The 25,576-nt window shown below is 43.3% G+C and overlaps 2 protein-coding genes across 14 annotated transcripts in view; both read left to right on the top strand.

Annotated features, from left to right (window-relative positions):
* Positions 1-1,592, top strand: part of hcfc1b (host cell factor C1b) — a 24,121-nt gene extending 22,529 nt beyond the window's left edge. For all 12 annotated transcript variants that reach the window (XM_037772643.1, XM_037772642.1, XM_037772641.1 and 9 more), the window contains 3 exons: positions 302-596; positions 753-807; positions 988-1,592. In XM_037772643.1, the coding sequence (XP_037628571.1) occupies positions 302-596; positions 753-807; positions 988-1,027 (390 nt within the window). In that variant the 3' untranslated portion in view covers positions 1,028-1,592. The remainder of the gene's footprint in view (positions 1-301; positions 597-752; positions 808-987) is intronic.
* A 2,811-nt stretch (positions 1,593-4,403) lies between these two features.
* Positions 4,404-21,384, top strand: si:ch211-169p10.1 (coiled-coil domain-containing protein 120). 2 transcript variants are annotated; one of them, XM_037772694.1, is made up of 11 exons: positions 4,404-4,539; positions 15,879-16,039; positions 16,369-16,480; positions 16,563-16,690; positions 17,404-17,517; positions 17,856-17,991; positions 18,177-18,230; positions 18,375-18,474; positions 18,682-19,466; positions 20,568-20,832; positions 20,944-21,384. In XM_037772694.1, the coding sequence occupies exons 2-11, from the start codon at positions 15,992-15,994 to the stop codon at positions 21,023-21,025; spliced, it is 1,824 nt and encodes a 607-aa protein (XP_037628622.1). In that variant the 5' UTR covers positions 4,404-4,539; positions 15,879-15,991; the 3' UTR covers positions 21,026-21,384. The 2 variants fall into 2 exon arrangements, with proteins under 2 accessions (XP_037628622.1, XP_037628623.1); XM_037772695.1 differs by lacking the exon at positions 4,404-4,539 and adding an exon at positions 10,844-11,037.
* Positions 21,385-25,576: the final 4,192 nt, after the last annotated feature.

Below are 25,576 nucleotides of genomic sequence, written 5' to 3'. Positions count from 1 at the left end.
AGTTATACTGTACTGGTACAATAACGTCCCTGTAATATCAGAGAAACCTGGACCACTTGACTAATGACAGTTTCTCATTTTACGAGTCCAGAAAGTATCATGTGACATCATCGTGACATCATCATGTACGCATGATGTCACTTTATTATCAGAATATTGTTCTGAAGTTGTCACACTGGTTCACAAAACAAACTCTACGAACAGATATCACATCAGACATTATGAATAAACACATGGCTTCATGGGAAATGTAGTTCACTAACTGACATCCGTTTTAAACTCTGTAACTGTGGTTCTGCAGAACCTGGACGGGGCTCAGCTGACCTGGGAGCCTCCTGCCGTCACATCAGGGAAGATCACGGAGTACTCTGTGTACCTGGCCATCCAGTCCAGCCAGGCCACCTCCACCGGTTCTGGTCCGGCCCAGCTGGCCTTCATGAGAGTCTACTGCGGTCCCAACCCATCCTGCCTGGTCCAGGCCACCAGCCTCGCCAATGCCCACATCGACTACACCACCAAGCCCGCCATCATCTTTCGCATCGCCGCTCGCAACCAGAAGGGCTACGGGCCCGCCACGCAGGTCCGGTGGCTCCAAGGTGAGACTAATAAGAACCAGGAGGATTCTGGGGCGACCACGTTGACGGTGGTATGAAGTACAGTTAGTTTGTGGTCGTCTGATCAAACAGCTGAATGATCGTGTTGGTGATTGATGATTAATGATGATGATATTAATGATGTCGTCTCTCCTGTAGAAAGCAGTAAAGATGTCAAACCAGCAGTGAAGAGACCCGGAGCTTCTCCTGATGTGTAAGACAAGAAATACTGTTTATATACTGAATAATATATGAATATTAGAGCTGTCAAAGTTAACACGTTAATATAACGTTAACGCAAATTCGCTTTAACGGATGGAGAGGGAGTGAAGGAGCTCACATGACCTGCTGCATGTCCCTTTAAATTTAATTGATTTTCATTTCCTGTCTCCAGTAAACCTGTCGGACCAAAGAAGTTCAGAACTGACCAATAGGAGGAGCAGACGTTCTGCTGAGGGCTCTGGTTGGTTACCATTGTCTGAAGCTCCACCCTGCGGCTGGTTGGCGTTTTGACAAGGAGGAGGCGGGGCTCTGACGGATTTTTGTCCCCCAGGAAACTGAGAAAATAAGACTTGTAGGATATCTGTATATTATCAGCCAATCAGAACTCTCTTCTTTGGTTGTCACGGAGATGGCGAGAGGCGGAGTCAGCAACTTTTCACCTTCAAATGGAGTTTATTAAATGTAGATGTAGCCCCCCCTCCCCTGTGACGTCATGATGAAGGTCACGGTGCTATCGGCGGGTGGGGTCTCTACAGGGGGCGGTCGAGTTTAAATTATTTTCTTTCTGTAGCATCAAAATATTTAGTTTTTCCTTTTTTATAAACGTCTGTAAGAAAAGAAAAGTTATTTGTTCTTCGGTGGTTTCTTTTTCTTTTGTTGATGAAGTGCTTGTGGCGGAGCTCACCTATTGGTCAGTTTGTCTGAGCAGGAAGTGAATCAAACCCGTTGTTTGTGAATATTCTCTGTAACAATAAAGATTTTTAGAGCATTTTTTTACCGGCCGTGTGGAGTCCACTTCCTGTCATCACAGAATCCTGTTTAAATTTTTCACTCATCATTCTACGACAACATGCCGGGTCTCACACTGTTACAAAGGAGAAACTTCAGAGGCGTTCCCAATCCACCGACCCGCTTCAGATTTTCTTCTCTCTCCTGCTGTCGTTTGCATTTGGCTCATTTCCGGAAGGCGTCTACCTGTACGCCAGAGCTGATTGCAAACTCTTCAACCTTGCCCGCTCGCGGTCCAAGACCAAATGACCGGCGTTCTCCTGAGGGAAATGCTATTTGCAGACGATGCAGCGCTACAATCCCACACCATGTCAGGGCTCCAGGGGCTGACAGACCGGCTCTCATGCATGTAAATTCGCCCCCCCTATTAGCATTTAGAAGATGTACTGAGATCTGGTGATGATTTATGTCAACCAATTACTCTTTTTATATTTTGATCTCCCCTGTTGGGACCTCACCATGTGATGTTAACAAAGAGTGGCTTGTAAGGTCAACAGAGGCCTACATGGAAAAGAAAAAGGCTGGACGAAGACAAAGGATCAGCTACTGGTCCCAGCGGCAGGATCAGTTTCCAGTTTAACCCTTTAAATCTTCTGTCTGAATCAAACCTCTAGCAATCATCACAATGGTTTTAAGACAAAACTTAAGATTTTTATTTTCATAAATAACTGTATTACGATATAAATAAGCAGTTGGTCCCTGATATTGTTGGCTTAAAAGTGTTTAGTCAGTTTCAAGAAAGAGTTACAGGGGTGAACAGTGTATTTCTTTTTCTTTCTTTATTGTTTTCATTTGTTATCTCAATGCAGTAAATGAGTAAAGCGCCCACTGGTATTTAAAAAAAATATATATATATTTTTCTTTTTTGAGGGTGACCAGCGCCCCCCAGAAGGTGGTGACCGCCTATATGGCCTACGCCCTAAAGCTGAAGTAGGCAAGATTGGAGAAAATATTATTAAAAAAACGTTATTTTTCACAAAACGGTCGCTGTATCCTGACAGTAGTTCATGAAACGGGTAACCTGAAAAAAATCGTGTCCTCCGGTGCTCCTAACGGCATCTGTAAGATTTCACAGACCGGAGGAAAACAAGAAGTAAGGACTGATCTGAGGTCTGCTGTCCAGCTGCTGTCTATGAGAGCCAGCTGTCAATCACTCACGAACTCTGATCAAATAGTCAAACTAGGCAGCGCTGATCAAATATGAATCAATATTATGTTACGTTAATGCCTATTTCTCTCCTCAAATGTTTCCAGAATCATCTTATAGTGTACTGTTTAGCTGTAAAATGAGAAAGTTTGTGACGCCACCGCCATTGTGAAATCTGTTGAAGGAACGCCAAGTTCTGGTCACATGACCGGAGCACAGCCAATAGGAATGCTCTCTCAGTGAAATTACCTGTGATTGGTCAAAGTCTCCCGTCACGGGCTTAATTTTTTTAAAGCCTGAAAAAAGCCATGAGGAGGAGTAGTAGTCTAGTTAACTCTCAGAACACTTGAATTACAATATGCTGAAAGGTTATTATGGAATTTTTGCCCAATGATGCCAAAAATATTCTGCCTACTGCCACTTTAAACCGGCCCTGTCTTTATGTTACAAACTGTTGTTTTTATATTAAACCAGTAAACTGAATATTAAATATTCATATTCAGGGGCGGTGGTGGTGGCGGCTCAGGGGGTAGAGCGGGTCGTCCTTTAACCACAAGGTTGGTGGTTCGATCCCCGGCTCCTCCTGTCCACATGTTGAAGTGTCCTTGAGCGAGACTCTGAACCCCAGTTGCCCCCTGGCACTGTTCCTGATGATGAGGAAGGGTCAAAGGTCCCATTATGTACCTGTGTGTGTAAATAAGTACCATGTTCTTTATGAAGACAGTAAATCTTAAAGGTCCCATATCGTGCTCATTTTCAGGTTCATACTTGTATTTTGTGTTTCTACTAGAACATGTTTACATGCTGTAATGTTAAAAAAAAAACTTTATTTTCCTCATACTGTCAGCTTGAATATGCCTGTATTTACCCCTCTGTCTGAAACGCTCCGTTTTAGCGCAATTTGACGGAATTGCAACAGATTTGCATTGCTAGGCAACAGCTTGGGTCCATGTTTACTTCCTGTCAGCTGATGACATTCACATGACAGACAACAACAGGAATAAACTGGGACACATTTAGAATGTTTACATTTAAAATTGAGTCATGGGTCTAAATATTGTATATTTGTGACATCACAAATGGACAGAAATCCTGACAGCTTGTTTCAAATGCAGAGTTTCTGAAGACGGGCTGTGTGTATTTCCCTGTGGATTGAGTGTTTTGATTCTTTGACAGTATTTATAAAGGACTTAAGCCTGCTTTATAGTAAAAAAAAACATGAAAATCTCACTTTTTTATAATATGGGACCTTTAAAATGAAGTGATTCAGGCAACAAATGAGAAATAAAATAAACTTCAATAGAGACCCATGAAGAAGAGAACCTAATCCATTGAAAATATCATTTATAATAAGAAACAGACTAAAAGTTATTATCGATGTGTTCGATCGATCAGCATGAAGCCATCATCTATTCATGATTGGAGTCTGTGTGTGCACGCGTGATGTTGCGCGTGCCCGCGGCGTCGTGAGCGCGCCTCGTGGTGCTGATGGAGTCGAGCTTCATTCAGACTGAAACACAGAGACGCTGCTGGATGAAGAGCATCCGATCACATCATCGATCCGCGATGATCGATCAGCGTCTGCAGGCGCGCTGATCGGCTAAACGAAGGGGCGACAAATTAGCGTCACCAATCAATCAATCAATCAATCAATCGATCACACCTGATGTGAGACAATCAGCTGACCAGGAGGAGGACGGGTTCTGGACTCTGGACCGGTTCCTGGATCATGTGACCGAGGAGCTGCAGGATCGATCCCCGCTGGAGGGAAACCTGCAGGTGATCCAGGTATGGGAGATCATCTCACCTTCACACCTTCACACCTTCTGTCACATGGAGAGAACCGCACACCAGACTCCATTCAAAAGTTAGTCATTTTAAGGTCGCATCGCTTGTAGCAACAGTTCACAGCGATGAGAACAAGCATGAGTAGTGTCCTCGACTTGCTCATGGACTTCTCTTTAATTCGGCTCACAGTTAATAAACAGAGGACTCATTATTTAATATTAATATCTGGTTTGTTTGAGGTGGTGTGTTGTTGTTGTTGTGCCGCTCCTCTGCGGTAAAACGCGCTGTAGGGCGGCAGGAAGCAGCAGCAGAGATACAGGTGATCTGGTGATCTGGTTGATCAAACACCTCAAGACAACTTCATTTATCTATGATGGCACTGAATTTAATTTGTTATGTTGATGGAAAAATGTTGTTTCTGTTTGTCGGCGTTGTTGTTATTATGGGATGTCCCCACCCAGCAGCCACGTGTGCACTGTTAAGAATTTCCCAGTAAAATAACAGGAAAGAACTGGCAGCAGGGTTGTCTTTATGTTACTGTAAAATTAACATTATTATACTGTCGCTGAAATTTACAGCTTTGTACTGTAAATGAAAATACAGTTTGAGCTGTTTTTTTTTATTCATTTCACAGTATTTTACAGTTAATTTACTGTTTAAAGATATAGCTGTTTTTTCACCTTTCTTTTACATTATCTTACTGATTTGTTTTAATGCACTATTTAGGTTGTATTTCTTACATACATTTTAATAAACATTATTTTTTGCCTATAGATGAATAGACTTAGCAGGTTACAGACATAGGAATAGTCACACTAAATACAATTAAAGGCACTTGTTAGGAAAAAGGCTATAATAGACTTGTTGACACTTTTCCCAAAACGTATGTCTATAGCTGGCAACAAGTAAAAGTACATTAGTATAATCAGTAATATGTACTGAAAGTATCCAAAGTAAAAGTACTTAATTACTATCAGCAACATGTACTTAAAGTATCCAAAGTAAAAGTACATTAGCATTATCAGCAACATGTACTTAAAGTATCCAAAGTAAAAGTACATTAGTATTATCAGTAACATGTACTTAAAGTATCCAAAGTAAAAGTACATTAGTAATATCAGCAACATGTACTTAAAGTATCCAAAGTAAAAGTACATTAATATTATCAGCAACATGTACTTAAAGTATCCAAAGTAAAAGTACATTAATATTATCAGCAACATGTACTTAAAGTATCCAAAGTAAAAGTACATTAGTATTATCAGCAACATGTACCTAAAGTATCCAAAGTAAAAGTACATTAGTATTATCAGCAACATGTACTTGAAGTACCCAAAGTAAAAGTACATTAGTAATATCAGCAACATGTACCTAAAGTATCCAAAGTAAAAGTACATTAGTATTAACAGCAACATGTACTGAAAGTATCCAAAGTAAAAGTACATTAGTATTAACAGCAACATGTACTGAAAGTATCCACAGTAAAAGTACATTAGTATTATCAGCAACATGTACTTAAAGTATCCACAGTAAAAGTACATTAGTATTATCAGCAACATGTACTTAAAGTATCCACAGTAAAAGTACATTAGTATTATCAGCAACATGTACTTAAAGTATCCAAATTAAAAGTACATTAATATTATCAGCAACATGTACTTAAAGTATCCACAGTAAAAGTACATTAGTATTATCAGCAACATGTACTTAAAGTATCCAAAGTAAAAGTACATTAGTATTATCAGCAACATTAGTATATATATATATATAGATATATATATATATCTATATATACTATATATAGATATATTTACCGTCTCTCAGTTTGGTCTGTGGGACTGCTCTAAACACTGCAGTACCCATGAGCCTCAGCGGCTGTTGCTATGGAGACACCTCCATCCAGAGCAGTGACATCACAGTTACATCATATTCAGCGGTGAATTTTTCAATCAGCTGCCCGGCAACAGACTCTCTGAAGCTCTCTGATTGGACGGCTCTTACAGCAATGCACTCTGGGACTCGTAGTTTGACTCCTGTAGAGGTTCTGATGATCCAATCAGTCTGTGAGTCTGTGACTCCGCCCACTCAGCTGCTGTATCTGTGATGTCACTGTGATGCCACTGTGATGTCATCTAGTCGCTGTGCCGTGTTTCATTCTGTGAGAGTCTACTGTACCACGCACGCACGCACGCACGCACGCACGCACGCACACACACACACACACACACACACACACACACACACACACACACAGAGAGAGTGCCCTGAGGGTTGAAAGGTTATTGGCTGTCTGCTGGAGCTCTCAGCCAATCAGATGCGAGTATTCAGAGTTGGGATTTTCTACATTGTTGCCATGCTGAGAGTCTGCTGCCTGACCTACATTCATCCTCCACACACACACACACACACACACACACACACGCACACACACACTCACACACTCAAACACACACACACACACACACACACACACACACACACTCAAGTGTAGTCTGTATGTATCAGTGTGTCAGTCATCAATTCTTCATGTTACCTGTGTGTGTGTTTCTATCTCTGTGAGGACGTTTCCATGCTTCAGTTTAATTGTTGTCACACAAATGAGGAGGAAGAGGAGGAAGGAAGAGGAGATAGAGGAGGTAGAAGAGGAAGAGGAGGGAGAGGAGGAAGAGGAGGTAGAGGAGGAAGAGGAGGAATATGATTGTATATGACCTTATATTACCTTATTAGGGATGCTAATTTTGAACTTTTTTTAAACCGTTAACCGACCCTCGTTAACCTTATTAACTGTTAACTGACAAGATTAGTGCGTCGCATGCAGCGGTGCGCCAGCTGCAGTGTCTGAGCACAGCAGACGACTGCGTCCCCAGTTCACCCGTCCGGGGGCGTTACTGTAGCAGCCATGTGGGGTTGTCGGTGGCGCTATAGCCGTGAACGTAGCTGTAGAAGTGTGCGTACAGTTTATTTGTCGGTGAATAAATGCTACAACTCCTCAAGACCTGAGCCAACTTCCTCTACCAGGCAACGCCGCCTCAGACTCTGTTAAGGTGGGCTGTTATGGTGGACCAGCTATTCTCCTTTAAGTTACCAGTCGATCCTCTGAGTAGTGCTCAGCTTTTGAACTATTTGTTAATATTTCTTTTAACCGTTTAACCGATAGCATTAATTGGTTAAAATTCTGTCGGTTTAACGGTTAATTATTAACATCCCTAGAGCGTATATGACTGTATATGACGGTATTTGACGGTATTTGACGGTAAATGACGGTATATGACTGTATATGACGGTATGTGATGGTATATGACATATATAACAATATATGACCGTATATGACCTTATATGACGGCATATGACTGCATATGACCGTATTTTATGGTATTTGACGGTAAATTACCTTATATGATGGTATATGACCGAATATGACGATATATGACCTTATATGACGGTATGTGGCGGTATGTGACCGTAGATGGCGGTATATGACGGTATATGACGGTATGTGATGGTATATGACCGTATATAACAATATATGACTGTATATGACCTTATATGACGGCATATGACGGCATATGACTGTATATTACCGTATATGGCCGTATATGACGTGTATAACCATATATGTTGTATATGATGGTATATGACCGTAAATGACGATACATGACCGTATACGTATGACCGTATATTATGGTTTATGACCGCTTATGGCCGTATACAGTATGACCGTATATGACCGTATATGACCATATGTGACCGTATATGACGCATGTGGCAGGTACCAGCGTTACGACACATCAGTGGGCTGAACGGAGATGATGATACGTAGGTGGTGGCAGCAGACTGGCAGTTGAATAAAATCATGTGGCTATAGACTGCTTTGACCTTGTAACGTTGCATGATTGTCCATATAGTTAATGACAATTAATAGGAAATTAATAGCACACTTTTTATCTGTTCAAAATGTACCTTAAAGGGAGATTTGTCAAGTATTTAATTCTCTTATCAACATGAAAGTGGACAAATATGCTGCTTTAGGCAAATGTATGTATATATTTATTAGGGCTGTCAAAGTTAACGTGATAATGATAATGCATTAATGCAAGTTCGTTTTAACGGCACTAATTTTTTTAACGCATCAACGCAACTTGCAATTTTTAGGTTGAAGTGGGCTCAGTTTTAAAGTTAGAGTGAAGATACTGGCATCATATGAAACTAGAAGACATAAGGAATCCATTGGTGATGAGGACACTCAGAGTTTGAGAGCAGACAAGTCGAAAGATGAAAATCTAAATTGGATCAGATTTAATATCCCCCCCACACACACACACATACACACTTTAAATCCTCCTCTAATCCGTCAATCCTCATTTAGGTTTATTGACACACCATGTAAAGACAGAGCGCCCAGAGAGCCAATCACAGTTCAGGAAAGAAAAACAAGCTTCAGATCAGACCTCATGGAGTTTATCAACTTATGTTTTAATTGATTACTTTATGAAGCTTTAATATTAATGCAATAAATGTGATGTTTACTATGTTTAATCAGTGAGACATCACTGAGTGATTAATGAAACATGTGTAATAACAGCTGCCCTGTGATCAGTCCTATCACAACCTCACTGATCTCTGCAGGATTTCTTTCCCAGAGTATCTTGCTTCTGTCCTGCTGAGCTGCTAAACGTGGAAACAGATAGCTGTTTGAATGTGAATGACCTGTTTGTGTGTGTGTGTGTGTGTGTGTATGGTGGGGTGGGGGTTCTTTTGTTTTACTGTGGGGGGTCAAACTTCACATCAACAAGACAACGAAAGTGAATACAGAGAGTTTACATTAACATTTCAATGACACAAAGATACAAGTGTATCCTCATGTTACCAAAATAAAGGTCTGCCAGCCAACACATGGTGCCTTCAAATGGAACTCATGAGCTCCTGTTTACAACATGGGAAGTCGTGTACATGATATTCTGGCACCGCTGCTAAGCAACAGCAATATTAACGTTACTGTCGGCGTCTAGAAGCCACAAAAGCTAACAATTTAGCAAGCTAGCAAGTGGGTAACATGATGCAGTAAATGCATAATGACAGAGGGAAAAGATGAGGGCGTTGGGAATATCAACATTTACCTCAGACATATTATAAAATTACCAAGAAAAACAATAAACGACTAAAATGACAATATATTAACTTATTACGCACCGAAAAAAATTAACTTCCATGGACTCCGCCATTTCTGACAACGTCAACAAACACGGCACAACTCGTGAACTCTGAGCATTCAGAAACTTTCCACTCATAAGGTCTTGAATATGACAAGAGGGGGGCGTTCATATGGACTCATCTTGTGAACACGGTAAACAACACCATCCCATTTGAAGGCACTAACAGTCTCCCACACAGTTACGTTCCCATACAACTAAACTGCATCACCAAAATATGTTTTGTAGGAAATGTTATTTCTCACTGACTATGGTTGCAGTTTTAAACACGTGGTTAACATTGTAAACTGAAACAAAACAAAACAAATACACAACAAAAGTACTTTGTTAGGTTTTGTTTTTTTTCAATATTATATTTATTGTTTTTTTGTTTATTTTGAAAGAACAGAACAAACATTCACAAACGTCCCCAAAAATAACTTTATGGTACAAAGAAACTTAAAAAAACTAATATTAATATAAAATAAGCCAGTATAGATACAGGAAAGACATATTATATACAAAAAATAGATTAATAAATAAAAAGAATATACACAAGTCCAAAAAGTAAAATTAAAAAGAATAAAATCAAATCAAATCTATTTATATATACATATATATACTGTATACATACATACACATATATGCACATGCAGTATATACGCATACAAAAACACATATACATACAATCAATTAAAAAGATCAGTGTACTATTCAGTCATCATCCTATTCTATTTCCCTATTCACAACCATCCTGCTCCAGCACTTCGTTGAAACAAAAAAAACATGATAGTCTGGTCAGACAGACAGACAGGCAGGCATATATATATATATATATATGTGTGTGTGTATTTGTTTTGTTTGAGTATACAAGGTTAAAACTGTGACCATAATCTGTGAGAAAAAATATACGTTGATATATATACTGTGTGTGCAATTTTGAAGTTTTATCAAAAACATTATTTATAATAATATTTACTACTAATAATATATATATATATAATTACAAACTTCTGTTTTCATGTGACCATGAAAATCAATGTGAATTTCCTGAGATCAGTGCTGCACTTTTAATTTGAAACCATGGAGCGGAAGTGACGTGTGTGAGCGCAGGTAACTTGACTGTAGACTCGGAGGTGAATCAGTGTGAGAGCAGAGAGCTGAGAGACGCTCAGAGGAGATAAAACCGAGTTTAACTGAAGAGGAGAAGAAGTTTAATCTGTTCTAACTTCCGTTAATGACTGAACCCGGTAATGTCCCGCCTTTAATCCGGATCCATCCCGTCTTTATTCCGGATCTCCCCCCTGAGGTCAGTAGATGTGTGATGGTTCACTCTGAAGGTATTTAACTGGTTTATTATGAGCTGTGTCTGCTCTCATTATAATCAATATCATCAGGCTCACATTGACTTCAGGTCTTAATTACAGCTCATTGATTAATTTCAGTTGAAGTTAATGAAGTCAGTTAATTAATTAATTAATAATCAATCATTTATGATCAAAAACTTCAGATTAATGGTTTAATCAGAAAGAATCACTTAGTTTTAATAACTTCCTCTTTTATTATTCTACTGTTGTGTGTGTGTGTGTGTGTGTGTGTGTGTGTCAGGGGTGGACAGAATAACAGAGACACATGTGAGCTGAGAGCCCCCCCCCCCTCATGTCTTAATGTCTGTAGATGTTATGATGGAGAATTATGATCATATCTCAGTGTTTGTGTCCAACACGCTTTAAAGTCTTATAATCTCGTCAAGCAGACCTTAACCAGATCTCTTCATAACGGAGCAGCAGATCATTCAGTTCTTTATTAACTCTTAGTAGTGTTTACTGTGGCCTGTGGAGAACTGGACTGATGTGGTCTGTCCTGGTCCTAATGAGTCCTCGGTCTGAGACCCATGAAGATAAACACCTGGACACGGTTTTCTAAATCCTGCTGAGACAGAAGTCCTTTATTTCAGGTGACAGTCGGCTGATTTTGTCTTAATGTGGATGTTAAAGTTCAGGTCTGAGTCCAGGACTACACCCGGACCTCTGGGGTCTGAGTCCAGGACTACACCTGGACCTCTGGAGTCTGAGTCCGGGACCTCTGGTGTATGAGTCTAGGACTACACCCGGACCTCCGGGGTCTGAGTCCGGGACCTCTGGTGTATGAGTCCGGAAACTCTGGTGTATGAGTCTAGGACTACACCCGGACCTCCGGGGTCTGAGTCCGGGACATCTGGGGTCTGAGTCCGGGACCTCTGAGGTATGAGTCCGGGACCTCTGGGGTCTGAGTCCGGGACTACACCCGGACCTCTGGGGTCTGAGTCCGGGACATCTGGGGTCTGAGTCCGGGACCTCTGGTGTATGAGTCCGGGACTACAACCGGACCTCTAGGTTCTGAGTCTGGGACTACACCCGAACCTCTGGGGTCTGAATCTGGGACCTCTGGGGTTTCAGTCCAGGACTACACCTGGACCTCTGGGGTATGAGTCCAGGACCTCTGGGGTCTGAGTACGGGACCTCTGGGGTCTGAGTCCCGGACCTCTGGGGTCTGAGTCCAGGACTACTCTGTGATAAAATAAAGAAAAGAAAAAGACTAAAGAAAATGACATCACACCTGGAGACTCTGCTCTCTTCTGATTGGCTCACAGACTTGAGGTCACTGAGACCAGAACACACTGTTACTGTGTGTGTGTGTGTTTGTCGTGTGTGTGTGTGTGTGTAGACTGGTGATCTGCTCCATGTTTTGGTTTGAGGGCAGAGAGACTACACACACACAGACACACACACACACACACACACACACTAACACACACAGTAACACACACACACACAAACAAACAGTAACTCTGTTGAATATTTAAATCCTGTATTTGCATCTCTTTGTCTGCAGCTGCACCCTTTCATCACCCACTGAGAGTGTGTGTGCGTGCGTGTGTGTGTGTTACTGTGTGTGTGTGTATATAAATCTGTTTGATGTTAAACGTCTCATGTTTTAATGTTCAATTTCTGATGAACTCATCCGTTTATTTACATCATGTTTACATCATGTTTACATGATGACATAATCATGATCATGTGACCTGTAGGATTCAGTGTTTGCAGATTTGGGTTTTTACTGCCCAGATGTTTCTGCTGCTGAGCGTTGAACTGCTGAAGGTCTGGAGAGTGAAACAGGACAGAAAGTCTGCAGGTCTGAACACGAGCCAGGAGGAATTTAGGGTGGGGGGGGGCAGAAATAACAAATGGGAGACGACCATTTGGTGTCTTTGTGTGTATATATATATATGTATATATATATACACATGTATAAATGAGGGTGTTTCTGCAGCTCCGGTCACTTTTTGACTCTCCCAAATTAAAAATAATCAACCTCTGTGAATTTTATTACATATAGTGGTTAAGATTTTAATTATTTATTTTTTATGGTTTGCATCACTTGTTCTTACTAAATGTCCTCACCACAATTTTATACATTTTGCTTTTTTAATTTCTATAATATTTTTAAGACATTTAAATTAATTTTCGTCAAGCTTTGTGCATCATTGTAAATATTGCTATAAATTATTTTTTTTTTAAAAATAGGGGATTTCATGATTTTCTCAACACCCTGAAAAATGTAGACGTCAACCATAGATCATATGCAAAAAATAGAAAATATGTTGTGTTCTATGGCAGATATTGTAATTCTAATGTCTAAAGGACATGTTGCTGAAATTACACTTTTGCTAATATTGCAGATAAATGGCAGCTAGCAAGTTCTGCTACGTTAGCATCTAATATACATGAATTCAACAGTGATATTAAGTTATTTATTAAATGTTACTGAGCTGTATGGTAAGAAGAAGAAGAAGAAGAAGAAAAGGTGATCTTCACCTTGTTTATCTTGATCTAGAGTCACCTTTGTGGGCGGCCCAACCTGTCATCCATGTGCTCACCTGCTAACATCTGTTTCCATGGAAACCAGATTTGTTTGGTTTGAGTAAAACTTTTACTACGGTATTTGTTCAGTGTCGCGGTAAAGACTCAAAAGTGTGGGACAGGCGCATTTAGATGAAAAAATCCTATAAATGATTTGTAAACAAATGAATAATTAGTATGATATAATAATAGTAATATGTATTTGAAACAATTCCATTTGAAATAATGTCATATTATAATTGAAATAGCTCATTTTACATATCTCAACATTGAGACCACAGCTGAGGGACATGAAGAAAAGTGGTGTTTGGATAAAAATGATAATGATTTAATACTTTTTATTAAATCACATTATTTAGTAATTATTTTGAAGTCAAGATTGGTAATAACACTGTGTATATATTTAATATAAATCCAAAATTTCATTGCTGGGACTTAAAAATGCCCGTAGTTCATATAGACTGTGAACCAGTCTGCTCGCTCTCTCTCTCTCTCTTTCTCTCACTGGTTTCCTTTTTTTATCGCTCATTTCCTTCTTCCTGTTTGCTGTTGGGCTCCACTTCCTGTTCTCAGGGACGCTCGGCGTGTTGTCCTGCAGTCAGAGGACATCTTGTTCTTTAGGTGAAAGGGTTCAGAGAGGTCAGAGGTCAGAGGTCAGGAGCTACAGGGAACTGTCAGGATCTTGTTCATTTTAAAATTTATTTGAATGCTGTTTATTTTTGTAAAAACATATAAATGCAGTTAATTTATTATTTCATCATTTCAGTGAAGATACAACAGCTGATCTCGCTGCAGGATCTCACCTGGACGTTGTGTTTACTGTCAGAGAGCTGAGCGTCTTCTTCACCTGAGAGACGCTCACAATAGATAACCTCCAGATAACACTGTGTTTAGTCTACAGACCTGTGTGTGTGTGTGTGTGTGTGTGTGTGTTTGTGTCTCAGTCGTGTCAGTACTCGTCGTTCTTTCTAAATTTTTCCTCTAAAACAGTGAATCTCAGTCTGATCTCTCACTGTTAGAAGATACAGACTCAAACCAGCAGGGAATGTATCTACTAACCACTATGACCAGTATAACCAGTATCCTGATATCTCCTCATCATTAAAACACATCAGTGAGCCTCACTGTTGATCCTTCATCACCATCAACCGTCCTGCAGTGTTCCTATTATTTTGTTATTTTCACTCTTTTAAAGGGACTATTTGTAACTTTCAGAAATGCTTCTTAACGGCGACACCTGTGGCCGTTAAGTCAACAAAAGTCAGCGTCGGGCTCGCGCTTGCTCGCTCTAAATATACCTGAACGAGCATCACTCAAAACAGTGAGGCGACACACGTTAGCTAAAACCACAATATCACTCTATATTTCAGCTGCTTGGCAGTAATGTTAGCTGACCAGACGAAGGTCTCTCCATGAACATGATTTAGATCTGATCCTAGTGTTGGCTTTTCCTGCCTAAGTGCAGGCTGAAGCAGCGGGGCTCTCCAGCGTGTCTCCTCTGCTCTCTCCGCCCGCAGCCGGAGAGAGCAGAGGAGACACCGGCACCCGGTCGGTAACGAGAAGACAACGTAAATCTCTGTAGAGCTCCGTCACTTCACAAGACACGGAAAACCTCTGTTGGTCTGGAGGAGCTGCAGCAGTTATTTCTGCACAAACGTCCCCTGTACATTCACTAGATATTCTCAGAGCTAAACTAACTCTTCTGCAGTGTGTAGTGAGCGCGCGTTCACGTCTAGAGGTGGAGCGAGCTGAGCTGTCTGAGTGAAGGCGAGCAGGCAGAGGAGGAGGGTACAGCGGCTACACGCGAACGCGCATATGCGAGCGCGCATGTGTGACGACCCGCTACATTTATGCGCGTACAAAGTTACAAATAGTCCCTTTAAAGTCACCAGAATGCAGGAAACAAAGTCTCTGAAACTCTAATTTTTGGGTTTTGAAATCCTCCCTTTCTTTAAGGTCTCAAGGTTGGCAAGTATGTCCATCCATCCATTGATATAGACATTTGTGTTTTAAATCGGGCTCAGGTTGGGCTTGGACAGAAACTCGCAGGTTCCTGTCGGGTCGGTCCGGATTCTTTGGGCCTGATTGTAGCTCTAACTCCGCTCACATAGAATGGAAGTGAACCAGAGGCGATTATTCGCCAGTGTTCATTTTGACCGTGCCCTCATCACTGTTGTTTTGGTGTTCCTGACTTCTGATTGGTCCTCACTCTGTCCTCCTCATCTTCTTTTGTTGTTGTTCTTATCAGGTCAGAGGTTCTGAAGTCGGTTTAACTCCCTCCACGGGCCGGCCTGGGACCTGCAGCTAACAGCTAACAGCTAACCAGCGAAGCCGTCCTGTGGCTGGTGTTCAGGCTGTTGGATGGCCACAGGAGTGAACTACTGGAGCTCTTATGAACCCACTTACAAGGTGACATTGATTGACTGACTGTCTGAGTTCATGTGATGTTTCCTCCAAACTGCTGACAGACACCTGTAGACAGGTGACAGGTGACCTGAGACAGGTGTGAAGATCTATAAAGCAGAGTTCCTGAATAAAACCTGACACCACTGAGACGCATTGCATTCACCTACAGGAGAAAACACCGACGTGGTTCAGAGGGGTCCAGCAGCGCCCTGTCAGCATTTATTTCACAACAATGACCGGCTAGCTGTACATTATCTTTTACATGCTGTTGTTGTTGTGTGTTTGTCTGTGATCGGGGGGACAATAAAGGTTGAATTGAATGTGTTCCGCAGGTGAGTGAGTGTGTGTGGGGCGGCGAGGAGGAGTCGAGCAGTGAGGAGGGAGGAGGCGGGGTCACATGGGAAACACAAGCCATGGAGGTCAAAGGTCAACTCATCTCACCTGGTGAGAACAAACAACAACAACAATAATGTGATGATGTGTCTTAATGAGGACACAGTGTGTTACAATGTGTGTGTGTCTGCAGACCCTTTCACCTGTCCAGACAGGAAGCAGAGGGAGCGAATGGCAGAGCTGCAGGAGAGGAGGCGGGGCCTACAGGCGCTGCTGGGCACACGATTGGCTGAGCTGAGACGCATCTGTCTGCAGGAGGCGGTGAGTGATGTCATAATTGGACCCCTCACTCCTACAGGGATGGTCCTATTTCATTTGCGCCCGTCACCGTGACTCGCGCGCCAATTGGCTTGTTGTGATAACCTCGGTACGTGTTACCGGCTAAATATTTCCAGGCAGAAATCACACTTGTGACATTTGGTTCCACATTACGTGCATCAGTCTATATACCGTGTGATCTGCTGCGTGCACCAGACCGTAACCGCCGGGCCGTGACCACCGGACCGTGACCGTCGGACTGTGACCACCAGACCGTGATCGCTAGACCATGACCACCAGCGCGTGACCACTGTACCGTGATCACCGGACTGTGACCGCCGGACTGTGACCACCAGACCGTGATCGCTAGACCATGACCACCAGCGTGTGACCACTGTACCGTGATCCCTGCACTGTGACCGCCGGACTGTGACCAGTGGAACGTAGCCAGTGGAACGTAACCGCCGGACCGTGACCACCTGACAGAGACCACTAGACCGTGACCAGCTGACCGAAATCACCAGACCGTGACCACCTGACCGAAATCGCCAGACCGTGACCACCGGACCATGACCACCAGACCTCGGAGAGCTAAGCATTCTCGTGGACCCGTCCTGGGTCACAGTCTCGTTCCCGTTGAGTTTTTATGAACTTATTGAACGTTGCTTTAATATGATGTACTATAAAGTGTGTTTTCCTGTGTTGTCATTGGTCAGGAGCTGACCGGTGCAGTGCCCAGTGACTTCCCCTTGGAGGCGGGGGAGAAACCCCCCTGCGTCCGACGGAGAGGTGGGACGTCTCGCCAAGGAAACAGGAAGTGTCGAGCAGAGGTGAGACATGTGACCTGCTGTTGTTGCCTGTTGGGCTTGAGTTTGCCATGATTTGGCAAATTTTTTATGCTAAATGCAGTACCTATGAGGGTTTCTGGACAAAATTTGTCATTGTTTTGTTTTGTTAATTGATTTACAATAATAAATATATACATACATTTGCACTCCCCAAATCTCCCTTTAAGGTACATTTTGAACAGATAAAAAATTGTGTGATTAATCACGATTAACTATGGACAATCATTAAATATTTTAAGCGATTGACAGCCCTAGGTCTGTCATGTTCATGTTACTTAATATAAAACTAAACCTGAGTGTGTGTTTCTGTGTGTCTTCAGGAGGAAGACTCCCAGCGTTCAAAGCCGAAGAAAACTTTATTTAGCGGAGCTCTGAGGAAACACAGTGACTCTGAACACAATACACAGACGCACACACACCACGGCAAGAGGACTGTACACAGAGGCTGCCACACAGGTAACGCACACACACACACACACACATACACATGCACACACACACACACACACTCACACACACTCAGCTGGCAGTAGATGAGAGGCCATTGTTTCAGGATGACGAGGAAACCTGATTCTTCTTCCTGCCTTTATTCTGAATCTGAGCGTATGTGTGTGTGTGTGTGTGTGTGTGTGTGTTTCCAGACGACACAGTGAGGTCAGAGAGCAGCTCGACATCATCAACAGGACTGGATAACGGTAACACACTTAGTTAAAGCTCCCTCTGCTGGCCACAGTGGAAACACCTTTATAGAACACATAAACTACACTTTACTCTGCTCTTATTTTGGTAGTTTCACTTCAAAACATAATTCTACATCTGTCTGTCCGTCCGTCTGTCAGATGATGGTGTGTCTCAGAGTCGTCCCCCGCTGGTCTCTGCTGGTTCTCCAGTGGAGGTTTTCAACCAGAATAAAACCAGGAGGAACTCACTGCACAACAGGTACACAGACCTCTTCCTGTCACCTCAAGCTACAGAAGAGTTCTTCCTCTGCAAAGGAAATATAAGTAGAACAGCTTAGCTTCTGGTCATGTGACCAACCTGTTAGCTACCACTTATTTACCTGTTAGTTGCCACTTAACTACCTGTCAGCTACCAGTTAACAGTTATCTCAGCTGTCCTCATTGTCAGTCTTCTCTCCTCTTTCAGGACGGACCATCCAGAAACTCTGAAGGCCCACAAGCCCCTTCCCCCTCCTCCTCCCTCCCATCATCCCCCCCTCCCCCTCCATCCTCCCACTCCACCCCCTCGTTCTCAGGACTCCTCCTCCTCCTCAGGCCCGTCTGACCCAGGACCAGCGGGGGAGGGCGGGGCCAGGGTTAATGCAGCCCGTCACAGTAACAGCTCCGATGGCCTCCTGGACCGCATCGCCCCCCTGGAGGAGGACGGGGGGCAGCAGGGGGGATTGTGGCTAAATGGTCTGCCGGGTTCCAGAGGAACGAACACCGCCGGAGCATTCAGGAGCTCCGAGACGCTGACGGACGGACGGACGAGGGCGAGGGCGAATAACGGCGTCACAGAGGGGGGAGGGGCGGGGCGAGGGAGAGGAGGGGGGTACAACGAGGTCCTGCTGGACTACGTGTGGGGGAAACAGCAGCAGCTGCAGCGACAGCAGTCCCAGCCCAACAACAGGCAGCCAATCACAGCGCTGCTCTACAACGGCTACTCCTCCCAGCAGCCCCTGGGAGCCCCGCCCACCTACCGCAGTCACCTGGGCGACCAGCGCCGAGTCAAAGTGACCCGCACCAAATCCTGTGGCCCCTTCCTCCCGGTGCAACAGGGCCAGACTGATACCCACAATCCTCCTCTGCCTGCCATCCAGCCAGACCCCCACCCCAACCTGCTGCCCCCCCGACCGCCACAGCTGCCCCCCGCCCAGGACGCACAGCTGGAGGAGGCCACCAGGAGCCTCCACAAGGCCCTCGCCCTGGAGGGTAAGCACTTCCTGTTACATCATCAAGCTATATTTTTTAACCTCATGTCTGTTGAGGCCCCCCCGGTACTCGGGGGCCCGTGCATTAAGGCGCCACAGGGCCACGTCCCCTGATGCTCCGCCAGTGAACAGATTTAAATCTGAAGTTCAGCTTGTTTTTAAATGTGAATCTGTGAAGATAAAATCTCATGAATCTTTAATGATGTGGAGATAAAACTGGGTCACTGCAGCAGAAACAGTCCGTCTGCATGAAGGCTTCTGCTGTTAAAGGATATGATATGACGCCACCTGGTGGGAGTCGAGCAGAATACAACTTTATGGATCATAAAGACAGAAACCCTCCTCAGAAACAGGAGACAAGGACAAGAACTAAACATTATTAAACACAGATGTGGTTATCGATGGGAGGTTGGAGGTAAAATACAGTTTTGAAAATGAAAACTACGTGCCAGGTTCATTATTTAAAATGTATTGTAAAAATGTATAAGGGTTAGAACATTAGATAGAAGTATACGATGGTCATTCCCATGCTTATTTATGTCCTAAGAGTTGTTGCAGCAATTTTTGGGTTGATACCATTTGTTGCACAGATTTGGTCCTAAATTTAACCATTTTTTAACACTCAAGAATTGATAAAAATGATCAATAATCCCTCCAAAATACCACATTAAGACACCAAGACCATGAGGAACACCGTAGTAAAAGTCATGCTGTGATTTAGGATCAAAAACTTTCGAAATTTGGAGATTTCTGCAAGAATTGCATTTTTTGGCGAATCGATGGCGAACACTTCTGTTGTGTAAACTGCTCAGAAACCCCCTTATTGTCAATCTAGCTAGAAAAACCATCCCTCCTCTGAATGCTCTAGATCTTTAGTTTGTGCTTGTAAAGTTTCATGAAGCTATTTAGCCTCTTTCCCGACAAAGTGGTATGGCATGGTTGGTACCAATAGATTTCTTAGGTTTCCTAGTTTCAGATGATATAACTGTATCTTAACTCTAGCTCTAAAACTGAACCTACTAGAGCCTCTGAAAGACAGTAAAGTCAGTCGGGATCGCGGGCGGGTTTTAGAGGGTTAACATCATCTGTAATCTTTCGACAGGTCTGAGGGACTGGTACCTGAGGAACACGATAGGCTCCGCCAACCAAAACCAGGCCAACGGAAAGGTCAACGCAGGGGTCAACACTAAGGCGAACGGAGGGGTCAAAGGTCAGGCCGGAGGGGGACGAGCTCTGCAAGGCAGACGGAGGACTCACGGCGGCATCCAGCAGTCAACCTATCAGACGGAGACAAGTCACAATCCGCCGCATCACAAAAAGACGCTGCCGCATTCAGCCACGTTCCACGGACACCCGCTGCACGGCAGGTAGGAGTCAGGTCACCTGTACCGGTCCAGATCTACTGGTGTTAGATCGCCTGTACCTGACCAGCTCTCTCTCTCTCTCTCTCTCTCTCTCTCTCTCTCTCTCTCTCTCAGGTCTATGGACGGCTCTCTCTACCACGACTCCTTCCCTCCTCAGAAACAGGAAGACCTGCCGTCTCCTGGAACGCTTGTCTGACCACCGACCAATCAGGACGCTAACGGACAGATACGCGGACCAATCCCGGGCTGGCTTCCTGGGATCAACACCTCTCTGGACTGTGGGTCCTGCCGGTTCTTCAGCAGAACCAGGAGAACCTCCTGCTGCTCACCAGGACCTGCAGCTCGTGGTCTCTTCAGGGTTCACCAGCTATGGCAAGCTGTTTTAACATTTAATAGCTAGACAGGAGATTCATTAGAGCAGGGGTCTCTAAGCAACCTGCGGCTCCGGAGCCACATGCGGCTCTTTAGCTCCTCTCCAGTGGCTCCCTGTGGATTTATAAAAATGGAAATGAATAACTGTTTTTTTGTTGACATTTTCATTTTTATTTATCATTGTTGTAGGTCTATGGTACGACGGTACGACGCAGTATTAGGGCCACATTGAGGGGAAAAAAAATCTGAGATTTCCAGAATAAAGTCATAATATTACGAAAATAAAGTCATAAATTTAAGAGAAAAAAGTCGTAATATTATGAGAATAAATTCGTAATATTATAAAGTAGTAATTTTACGTGTTATTTTTCTTTTTTTTCTCGTAAACTTCTGACTTTTTTTTCTCGTAATAGTATGACTTTATTCTGGAAATCTCCTGGCCCTAATACTCTGTAGTACATTTGCACTTTGGCCCTCACTGCCTTAGACTTATATACTATATACCTAGACTATAAGCTGTGGTACCTTCATCACAATGATCAAATGTTTTGTGGCTCCAGAGAGATTATTATTTTTATTTCTTTTGGCCTAAAATGTCTCTTTTGATAGTAAAGGTTGCTGACCCCTGCATTAGGGTTATCTGAAATCATTTTGCCTCATCAAAACTCTAATTCAAGACGTTATAGATATCTGGAATAAGAATTCTGACTAGTCACAATGTAATTGTGGAGATCTCTAATAGTCAAGCTTAGCTATTAAATGTGAAAACAGTTTGCTATAGACCACCAACCGGTCGACCTCAGAGGCACAAACACCCCGCCCACCATGATGTCACACAGAGGACGATTATGTCACCGTCGTGTTGGAGGCTGCAGTTTGACCTCAGGGTGACGTTCCAGGCGTTTACTGCTCAGCCCACACAGGATTCTGGGTAAAAAAAAAAACACAGCTGCCATGTGAAACATTTAAAACTGAACTGCAGGTTTTTTAAATTTTCTACGAGGACTTCTTTAATCTGTAATGTGACTCTGCTCAGACAATCAGGACCAAACCAGAGTTTATTATGAACTATGACGATGATGATGATGATGATGAAGAAACTGTTGCACTCTCTCTCTGAGGACAGATAATCACCAGCTGACATCACCAGCTCAGTCCAACAGACCAGCCGTTTTTAAAGTGTTTTAAACTGATCAGATCAGGTGACCTGTTTGATCCCTCAGGTGAGTCCAGACAGAAACCAGCAGGTGAGACTCTTCAGGTATTCTAACAGTTTGGACTCAACGTCTCTGCACTAATTAAACAAGAACACCAGAACAGACGGGTCGCTCCACATACATCTATGACTTCCTCCTTCCCAGTGAAGAACCACTAACACCAGTAACACGTCGTTGTCTAGAAGGTAACCCACAAGTTGCGAAAATGTGCAAAACATGTCGCGAGATTCACTGCCTGACGACCTATCCCAACATTAACCATTCAAGGTCAGTGCCTAACCTTAGCAGGTTAGCTCTCTATTAGCAGGTTAGCTGTCTATTAGCAGGTTCCTCAGACGGTCCCATTTCCAGAGTTGGGAAGTCGTTCTTCCGACTTCGTGTGTTCATGAGCATTAAGTCGTAATGTGGAACCGACATGGCCGCCACGAAGAAGACGTGTTGTATTTTGCTGCTCAGAGTGTTTAAACAACTCGTTGATAGCTAGGTGAGCCATGAAATACGATCGGGAACTAATTTTTTACGATCATTCCAACACCACAAGAAGCTTCACCCCCAGCTTCCTCGATTTTTCGCACTTTAACGAGAAGCTGTTGGCGTGTGAATGAGTCAGTAGAGTAGGCGGTCCTCCACCTGTGAATGTGGTCTGAGTGATCGGATCACCCAGGACGCATGTTAACGCCAGGTGTGAACAGGTGTGAACAGGGCCTTAGAGTCAGAATCCAGATCCAGTCTGAGAGCAATAAGGGGGACGGGGGAGTCCATGTTGTGTTCTGATTGAACTATTTTAACTTTTCAGGATGAGAATCATTTGCAGCGACAATCAGACGATGATGTCACAGTGTTGATTGATTGATTGGTTTATTGATTGGTTTCTATATGTCGACTGTACTGAGCCTGTTTTTTGTAACGAGCTTCAGTGAAACTCTTTTCTACAAATGTCCATGAACTCAACATGAATGAAATGCAACTTTTTAAAAGATGTCTGATGGTGTCACAAAGACTTTAATGATCCGTCAACATGTTTTATTATTGAATATTGAATAATAATCAATAACATGTTTCTCTGTGTTGTGTTTTAGTTCCTGACTGATGACTGATGTCTGTTCTGAGTTCAGTTCTTTAAAAAAATCATTCAGCTTCACAAAAAACTAGTCTGACCTCCAGTTTCCTCCAACGTGAAGCTGCGGTCACATGACGCGGTCACACGACACGGTCACATTAAAACACGTGATGAGGAAACTTTTCACCCTGAACCAGAGTTCAACTGTTAATCGGCACATTTAAAAGATGTAAAGTCCCGAGTTGATTCATGAGACGGGTGAATCTACCAGGTGTGATGGAGTTACCTGGTGTGACACAGCTCCTCCTACAGGCCATAGACGGGTAATTAAATCATCTTTTGAGCCAAACAGTAGCCATTATATTAACCCCGCCCCCTCCACAGGATTGGACGCTGCTGCTGTCACTCTCAGATTGATTGACTATTAATTGATCAATGCAGGTGACTGATAAATCATTATCATCTGCTGCTGCTGATGACGGTTCGACTGAATGATGTCATCTAACATCCGTGACGTCTGATTGGCTGCACCAGCTGTCATGTGACCGCAGCTTCAGAGGAGCAGAAAGAGTCCCATCATGCACTTCTTCTAACTCACACCAAAGCAGAACAGGAACCTGTAAATGCACTCAGTGACTGTGGTGTGTACTCTGCAGAAACGCAGTGTTAGTTCTGAGTAAATACTCAGATTACAGAAATACTGAGGTCATCGATCCCCAGCGGAACATCACCAGCCACCAACCAAACTCTGTACAAAATTATGAGTATTTAAAAAAAAGTCTATTTCTTCATGTAACTCAGTTATATTTGATGTATGTCACTGTTACAGTGTGAAGTATTTCATGCTGGTGAGGAATACAAACTGACCTCAGCGTCCTCTGTGCTACTACCCTGGCAGTATCTGTTCAGAGTACAGACTACTGTACTTGTGTAGTAGTACTAATACTCTGTTGTACCAGTATTAGTTCTGAGGACCCGGTGATGTTGTTCTGTGTCCCCCCTTCAGGTCCAGGACCAGCTGTTGTCCAGCTGTGAGGACACTCTTGTCAGTGTGACATCACAGCTGTCTCTGCCATGATGCGTTCAGGTGCACTGTGTACACAGTCTAAACTTTATGTAAAAAATAATTTTCTATCTTTTTTGGACTCTTTTGTCAGTTGTACTTTTTTCACTCTTTCTGCTGTTTGATGTAAAAAAAAACGCTTTGTGTAAATAAAATGAGTGACACACTGTAAACAGGATGTTTTTAAATAAAGTTTTCTCTGCACTGTTCCCAAACATCTGCCTGCGATTTAATCAGTATTATATCTGTTTTAATATTGACTGTTTGTATGAATCAGAAATTGGTTCTAACAGCGTCACCTGTGGCCGTTAAGTCAGCGAAAGTCAGCGTCCTGTTGCTCGCGCTCGCCCTTGTGCACGCGCTACCTGAATGTGAGCGAGCATCCGTCAAAACAGTGAGGCGACACACGTCAGCTAAAACCACAATATCACTCTATATTTCAGCTGCTTGGCAGTAATGTTAGCTGACCAGACGAAGGTCTCTCCATGAATCAATGCTGATCCTAGTGTTGGCTTTTCCTGCTTCAGCCTCCCGACCGCGGTCGGAGGGAACAGGGGAGACACCGGCACCCGGTAAGAGACGATAACGTTTCTCGCTGCGGAGCCCCGTCACTTCACAAGACACGGAAAACCTCTGTTGGTCTGGAGGAGCTGCAGCAGTTATTTCTGCACAAACGTCCACTGTACATTTACTAGATATTCTCAGAGCTAAACTAAGTCTTCTGCAGTGTGTAGTGTGCGCGCATGCACGTGAGAGTGGAGCAAAAGAGCGAGAACGAGTGCGGTGTGTGAGGGAAGTCAAGCAGGCAGCGGAGCAGAGGAGCAGAGTACAGCAGAGACTCCGGTCCTGGAGACTAAAGCTACAGTCTCCCCCCCCTTCCTCTTACCGCGGCCAACACTGTTTAACAGACGGGCTTCACTAGATATAACTTTGAGGTTTTGGTGCTTCCGTGTAGTTTGTGTTGGAGTCTGAGTCTGAACAGCGAAGCCACACGGGAGCGCGCATGGGACACCGACCCGGATTGATTTATACGTG

This window comes from Sebastes umbrosus, chromosome 6, assembly GCF_015220745.1.
Source record: "Sebastes umbrosus isolate fSebUmb1 chromosome 6, fSebUmb1.pri, whole genome shotgun sequence".
Lineage (NCBI taxonomy): Eukaryota > Metazoa > Chordata > Actinopteri > Perciformes > Sebastidae > Sebastes > Sebastes umbrosus.
The sequence above is the reverse complement of the archived record's forward strand: the minus strand, read 5'-3'. Positions and strand labels throughout refer to the sequence as shown.